General features: G+C 35.8%; 1 protein-coding gene across 1 annotated transcript; it reads left to right on the forward strand.

Annotated features, from left to right (window-relative positions):
* Positions 1 to 1811: 1811 nt before the first annotated feature.
* Positions 1812 to 6679, forward strand: prph2a (peripherin 2a (retinal degeneration, slow)). The gene is made up of 3 exons (NM_131566.1): positions 1812 to 2648; positions 3474 to 3720; positions 5331 to 6679. The coding sequence occupies exons 1-3, from the start codon at positions 2068 to 2070 to the stop codon at positions 5538 to 5540; spliced, it is 1038 nt and encodes a 345-aa protein (NP_571641.1). The 5' UTR covers positions 1812 to 2067; the 3' UTR covers positions 5541 to 6679.
* Positions 6680 to 7954: the final 1275 nt, after the last annotated feature.

Consider the following 7954-nt stretch of genomic DNA (forward strand, 5'->3'; position numbering starts at 1 on the left):
GTGATTATACAGTCAGCAATTGAGATTGTTTTATCGTAGGTACCTGTGTGTGCCTGATTGGTTGGAAAATACAATTCAGGTGTATAAGGAGGGTCAGAGTTGCATTCATTTATTAAGATGACTGAGGTCCTTTGGTGTGTCAGACACTGTTAAAGACTTATGATTCTGTGGTGTCCTCTGTGATTTTGTTTGCTGTAACGTCCTGGGGAGGGGAGCTGTTGGAAAAGGAGAAAAACAAATTAAATAAGCTTATAAAAAAAGGGCATCTTCTGTTGTGGGGTGTGTATTACCTACCATGAGGAGAGATTGCAAATGATCGAATGATGGACAAATTTTTCAGTATGATGAACCCTGATATTTATTCCCTTTTTGATATGGTTCAAACGTGTGCAATCAGATTGTACAACCAAAGTCATACTAGATGAATTATGCTGAATTGTAATAGTAATAGATATGGACTAGTGTCTACTCATTGTTTGAAACTAAGGTGTGCAGTATGTAATTTTGTCATTGTTTTATATATATGTAACGTATTTTATCTATCTTTAGTATGGAGAGCTCTGCTGTTATGTGAATTTCTCTGGGATTAATAAAGTCTAACAAACAAACAAAAAAAGAATAGGTAGATAGAACAAATAACAATGAAATGGTTAAAAGTCCTGAAACAGCATTCATTTGTTAAAACATTCTGCATTCATATTAATAAAGCGATAACATCATCTGATTCTGAACAGTCATGATGGGATTATGTTATTGTGCTCAATCAGTTTAATATTAATATTGATATGCCCTAAATATTCAATATTTCCAAAATGTTCTATCATTTTTTTAATGTGTGGTTCACTTGCCAAGTCTTATGAGTATGCACTTAATAACTGTATTAACTAATATTGTAAAAAGGATCATTCCCCTAAGAACAAAAATTCAGTAATCGCCTACTTTTCGCCTGAACTGTAGAGTTGTTTTCTTTGAAGCCTACACTGTAAAACAATCTTACTGCCTGTTTAGTGATTGTGTTGAATGTTCTAGTTATCTTAACTCACAATTAGTCAAACTGACTAGAAATAATGTTAAACCTTTTGTAACTAAATTCATTAGTTAAAGCTTTATTAACATATTAAAGTAATTTAAAGTAGCATTAAAACAATTGTTGCAATGATTTTTTTTGTCATATCTTTTTTACAGTGTAAAGGAAGACATCTGAGATGTTCCAAACAGATCAGATACAGTCAAATGGGTTTGGAATGGCATAGGGGCCAGTTATAATGATGGTATATTTATTTCTGGGTGAACTGTTTGTTTAGTACCACTGTTGACCTGACATTAATAACTTTATTGAATGGGATAGCCCCTTGAGATGAATCATCTCATTTTCGAGGGGGTCCCTAAAAGAGAATTTGACCATTATCTAATTGGCATTTGTGTATGCTCTTAAATGATCAAAATTCAATGATATTCCCAGAATACTTTGACCTTGAGATTATATTTAGAGATCCTTTCATTCACTGGCAAGATGAACTCAAGGACCCTTGAAGTGGAAGTGTAGTGGTCCTAGGTCATCGTCTCTTGGTTTTTGATGTCTCTTTAGTTATACCAGCCACACCATGTGACCAATCAAGCCAATCACACGCCACGGCAGCAGCTTTACAGATAGGCTCATCTGCTGGCCAGGGATTTCTGTAAATGGGATGAGGGTGATTAGCTGGGTTTAGGATGACGTACAGTAACTTTGTGTTTAATCATTTGGATCCTTGGCTTTTGTCCTCCCTTTGCAGTTAGAGGGACACCACTATTTGCGTCAGTAGCTGAGGCACTCGTGCTTTTAATCGCTGTAGATGAAAATCCATTTTTAAGATAATGTTTCACACTGGCGTTCACCTTTAGAAGAATCTACTATGGATGAGATCATGAATGTTGCCAACAAGTTCTTGATTTACTGGAATGGATTACAAATTGAGCCTTGAACGTGCTTTCAGTCTTCGATTTTCGTAAGCCAACTCTGTGGAATTCATCAACCTCTGAAAAGACTTGTTTCTTCTTTCTTTGGACTTTAACCAGTTGTTCAACATGGCTCTCATGAAGGTAAAGTTTGACCTGAAGAAAAGGGTAAAGCTTGCCCAGATGCTATGGCTCATGTACTGGTTTTCCGTAATGGCAGGAGTGCTGGTCTTCAGCATGGGCCTTTTCTTTAAAATCGAACTCCGCAAAAGAAGTGAACTTATGGACAACAACGAAAGCCATTTTGTACCCAACATTCTAATCGGTGTGGGACTTTTGGCATGTTGTCTAAATGCCTTTGGTGGCAAAGTCTGCTACGACTCGCTCGACTCCTCCAAGTATGCGAAATGGAAGTCTATTATGACGCCCTTTCTCATTTGTTGTTTGGTCTTCAACTTCCTCCTTATTGTCACCGCGGCTATGTGTTTCGCCATGCGCATTCCTCTAGAGTTTACACTTGCGGAGGGCCTGAAAAATGGGATGAAGTACTACAAGGACACCGATACACCCGGGCGCTGCTACATGAAGAGGACTCTGGATCTCATGCAGATGGAGTTCCGATGCTGTGGCAACAACAATTACAAAGACTGGTTCGAGATCCAGTGGGTGAGCAACCGTTACCTGGACTTCAGCGCCAAAGAAGTCAAAGAGTGAGTGTCTTTTTGTTTCTTAATGTTCCGAAATAGTTTGGTCATATAGATAACCAAAGATTTGAGGCTCTTTTATTGCACCAAAACAGTTTCTTGTGATATAATTAAAAGAATAAAAAATAAATAAAGAATCTTTATTGGCATCAATGATTTCAGTAAGAACCATAAACGGTTCTTTAAAATGGATGAATGTTCTTCACTCTATGAACAAAATGGTTCTTCAAAGTTTCTTCTGTGGCATCACAGATGTGGGTTTTTGCTGGCACCTTTATTTTTAAGATGTAATGGCTGTTATGTGGCAGGTGAGGGTGGACATTGGGTGATTTGCAGGGGTCAATTTGCAGTGTAAGTGGTATCAGGCATGTTAGTCAGTTAAGGTTTAGTCTCTAATCTTCTTGGATCACATTTTCTTGCCCTCAGAGCTTACTGTCCCTTTCAATCAGATGAATACCTGGTAGATTGGCTTGGAATAGGTGTTGAAGTTTTTAGCCTTAAAGAGGTAGTTTACTAAAAAATAGAAAATTTAATCGTCAGTTACTCACCCTTCAATGATTCCAAACCATTGTAAGCTTTTCTGTTGAACACACAAGTAAATGTTTTGAACAATGTAGGTAACTGGTAGCCGCTGATTTACAATGTAGAAACAATTATACAAGTCAATGGCTACCAGTTTAAAGCATTCTTCAAAATGTATTCATAATAGTTTTATGAAAATTAATAGTTTTATGAAAATTTCATATCATTCTAAACGAAATTGAAAATACAGTTTTTTTTAAAGAGTCTGCTGGTGTCATAAACATAAACAACTTTTTTTTTTATCCTCAGCCGAATCAGCAGCAATGTGGATGGCAAATACCTAATGGATGGCGTTCCCTTCAGCTGCTGCAATCCTAGCTCACCACGACCCTGCATCCAACAGCAAATAACCAACAACTCAGCTCACTATAGCTATGACCACTACACCGAAGACCTAAACATCTGGAAACGAGGCTGTCGGGACGCTCTCGTCTCCTACTATGGTGGAATGATGAACACTATTGGGGTGCTTGTGCTGTTGGTCACCCTCCTGCAAGTAAGATGTTTAGCTTTGGCATATCTTAATGTGCTGATCCAGGATCAGACCTTAATTACTTACATTATGTTCCTCTAATCTTAATGGATTGTGCTATAAAGGTCAAACAGGTCTGTGATCAGTACTTAAGGTACATTTTGTCCAGTCCAGATAGATAATCTTGTAAACCGCCATTACAAGGTGTTTTTGTTGTCTTCCTCCTATTAAGGTAAATTCTAACTACTCATAGTGGGAGATTCGAGAGATCTTTTCTTAAAGAAATAATCCTTTTTTCGAAATAATCCTGTATCAGTGAGAGCTTAGTTGGAAAAGTAATATGTAGTCTTTGCATGACATTATACAATGTTCTCTGATGAGACCCCCGTTTTCATTAGTCATGTAATTTGGAACCATAAGTGAGAACATATATCAATATTAATAATAATAACCATCTGACTACCTTGCAGAAATGCAGAAATTACCCAATATATAAAAAAAAGTTATGTAATGTTGCACAAATGTTTATATCGCTGCAAGATGTAAATCATCAAATCGCTGGCAACAGCAGGACCTTGAACTGGAGGTTTTGGAGATTAGGAGTGTGAGATGGTGTGGTGACACTGAAGATTCACAGAGATCAAATGCTCTAATCTGTGAGGCGGAGCTTGGGCTCACTTTCCTGGAAAAGGTGATTTCAAATCACCAATTAAAGATGTAGACTGTTTTATCCATTTGAACTGAAACAAACAAACAAACAATATGGGTCAACGATGAGATGTTACATTTTGGTGTCTGCATCAAATTAAAAGCACAACAGTGATTTTATATAGAAATTGAATACATGTTTATATGTCTTACTTATTAATATTTCAAATTACTATTTTAAATAAAATGTTAAAATTGATACAATCTCATTTTAACCAGTTTGAAATCTTGAAAGATTTGAAAGAGTATGTTTTTCCACATAGAAAGATATATACACTCTATAAATGCTGGGTTATTTCAGCTCAAATATGGGTCAAAATCAACTGCTGGGATAAACCTGACCTTAATGGTTGGGTTTGTCCACATTTCACCCAAATTTGGGTTGAAATAACCAAGCAATTTTAGAGTTTGACACTAATAAATGCTGAGTTGTTTCAACTCAATTTGACTTAAAAAAATACGTTTTATACATTAACTGTTGTGTTGGTCCAAATTTTACCACAGTTTGGGTTAAAACAACCAATTATGGATCGCCAAAGGATAACAATGGTTATATATATTTTAAATGTTATTATTTACATGTTTTATTGATGCCATAAAATATTTTATACATATAATTATAGTAAGGAATTAAACACTGGGTTGTTTTAAACCAAATTTATGTAAAGTATGGTCAAACCCAACCTTTGATTTAAAATAAAAAAAAAAAATAACCCAGATGTTTGGTTTGTCAAATGTAAATTGAAATATTCAGCATCTTTTGTGAACTACAAAAAGTCATAATACATTTACTCTTGATCGATTAATTGATTTAATTAAGAAATATATTGTTGACATATTTTATGTGAGTCACACCTCACTCATAAGAACAAATATATTTATTTCTGTGCCGCTAATCAACTCATATCTTTCATGCTTTTCTGCAGAGCGCTGTAATGATTGGACTTCAGTACATAAACACCTCTCTGTCCACACTGGTCAACCCAGAAGACCCCGAGAGCGAGAGCGAGGGCTGGATCCTGGAGAAAACGGTTAAAGAGACCTTCACTGACATCATGGCTAAGATGAAGGCCATGGGCAAAGGCAATCAGGTGGATGAGGGGACGAATGAAGAGGCTGCTGCCACTGCCAGCTGAATGAACTCCGCCAACCAAACTCTGGCCACACTTACCTGAGATAGAGAGCTGTGGGACACAGCCTAAAACTGTAACTATATCACTCACACTACACAAAGTGTAGACAAAGCCAACTAATGAAGAACTGGTGAAGGAAATTAATTCAATTGGTGTTTGACAAACTCATATTAAGGTGATTGGCATGCAATGAGGGGCTTTAAATAGAAAATTATCTGTCCATTTGTAATTATACCAGTTTTGCTTTCCCCTTTTGACTTTGTACTTTGCTACACAAATTTTTGTAGACACTTTTATAGTTATTTTGTTCTATTGATATTTCATATTTGAGTTGATATTCAACCTAAGAATGGCTAGTCAGGGATTGGAATAGTATGAAACTAGCCTCAGTATGAAGAGTATTTATTAAAAAGAAACCCATTTTTCAGGTAAGACAAATAAAAAAAAACACTTTTTACATTTTACGAAAACTAGACAGGTGTCTTTTAAATTTAGAAATGAAACGTGTACATGTGAGAATGATATTTTTGACAGGTGAATTGAAAGACAAAGAGTTAGAAGCTTTAATAAAAAAATAAATAAAATAAAATTATATTTATTTTTGAAGTACCAGGGTTGAGATTTGGGAAAGGGCTATGCAAAAATGAAATGATATTTTGACCTACCTAATGATGAGTGCTCTGTTAGTTCAGCATCAGATAACACACAGTTTCAACCGCGCTGAAAGGAAAGGCTGATTTATGCAGGTTTAGGAGACTAGCAACATATGTGTCCAGAGAGAAGGCCAGGTACAGGGTGAGGGGACGCTTTCGAAGGCCCCAGGAGTTGAGGAGACTGGCAGCTAAACCCTGACCTGCGACTTCTGCATTCCCACTGCTGGGAGCTCCTGTGCTTTTGAAATCTGCACATTTACTCCACAAAATGTCCCAGGCCAGAGACTGAAACTCTATGCTCAAACCTGTAATTTTTTGTAATTATTTTATTTTAATTCTAATTGCGTGTCTATGTAAATAGTGTAGAGTTATTACAAATATATTTTTTCTCTTTTTTTGTAAAAATACAATTCAACTACTTGTAAGATTTTAGGACAGTGTTTGGTGCGTAGTGATTGTTATTGTGAATAAAACTTGTTTAATTGTAAATGAATGCTTTTTTATATTGTCCAGTCATTTGCTGAAATCAAATATCAGGGCATTCTAGGAGCTCTGCGGGAGGTTTAACTTATCCAATCAGATCAGAAGAGAATTATCTGATTATTGCCCTCACATGGTGTTTAGGCACATGGCAGTCAGTCTGGGGTGTGTTTCCCAAACAAACCTAACTCGCTGCTGAACTAACACAATGCATTGTTGGAGAATCTAACTAGTTAGTCGTTACTTTTTTACTGAACTGTGTTGCACATGTGCTCCTTTTACACCCAAAAAACATGGCTTTTTGTAGTTACACCATGGTAACCACAAATAAACTGTGGTTTTACCACACTAACCATGTATTTTTAGGATCATTGATTATACAAATGATAGTACATTTTTATAAGGCATTGTCTAATCCACATTGGCTGGTAATAGTGTTAGTGACATCACACAGATAATATGCATTTATAAAAAACTATGTTGACTCCATTTCTTCTATTTTCACACTGAAACTTTCTATGCATTAAATGAAAGATAAAGGTTATGTAAGCTTGCTTATTTGGCCCATTTTCATGATTAGTGTAAACCAATATGTCATGTTAGGAAGAATCTATGCTTTTAATCTCAGTTTGAAGGCTGTAGTCACAACCACTGAAGTGTGAATAAAGATGTAGAAGATATGCAGTGAATGATATATAGATTGTACTGTGTGTTAACTTGCTTATATTGTTCATGATCTGCCAATAAGTTATATTAACTATGTGTCTAACCACAGGTTGAGAGTTGAAGTTCCAACAATGCAAGTTTGCCATGCTATTTGTGAATGTTCATTGAATCAATGGTTATGCTGGGATGGAACTTGGCACCAAAGTTGACTATTGCCCTTGGGAAATGCACTCCTAAAAGGGATAATTCCCCCATAATTCATCATTTACTTGCTCTTTACTTGTTTAAAGCTTTATGAGTGTCTTCTATCAAACACAAAAGAAGTTATTTTGATGAAACCTGTCACCATTGGCTTCTATAGTATTTGTTTTTCCTTCTATGGAAATCAAGGGTTACAGCTTTCTTCAAAATATCTCCTTTTGTGTTTAACAGTTGATTCAGGGTGAGGAAATACAGTACATTTTCATTTTTGGGTAAACTATCCTGTTAATAGTGGTTCAAATTTCACCCTTCCTGTCTTGATGTACATAAAGGGGTGTACATTAAATAAAACATGACCTATTAACAACAAAAACAAATGTTTTATCATAGATCATTAACATAACTGCAAACAGTTCT

The sequence above is a fragment of the Danio rerio genome, chromosome 12, assembly GCF_049306965.1.
Source record: "Danio rerio strain Tuebingen ecotype United States chromosome 12, GRCz12tu, whole genome shotgun sequence".
NCBI lineage: Eukaryota > Metazoa > Chordata > Actinopteri > Cypriniformes > Danionidae > Danio > Danio rerio.

Excerpts from the sequence above, each read along its gene's own strand:
- prph2a (NM_131566.1), top strand. The coding sequence starts at position 2,068 with ATGGCTCTCATGAAGGTAAAGTTTGACCTGAAGAAAAGGGTAAAGCTT. Across the intron at positions 2,649-3,473 it reads AGCGCCAAAGAAGTCAAAGA|CCGAATCAGCAGCAATGTGG; the intron begins GTGAGTGTCTTT and ends TTTTATCCTCAG. Across the intron at positions 3,721-5,330 it reads TGTTGGTCACCCTCCTGCAA|AGCGCTGTAATGATTGGACT; the intron begins GTAAGATGTTTA and ends GCTTTTCTGCAG.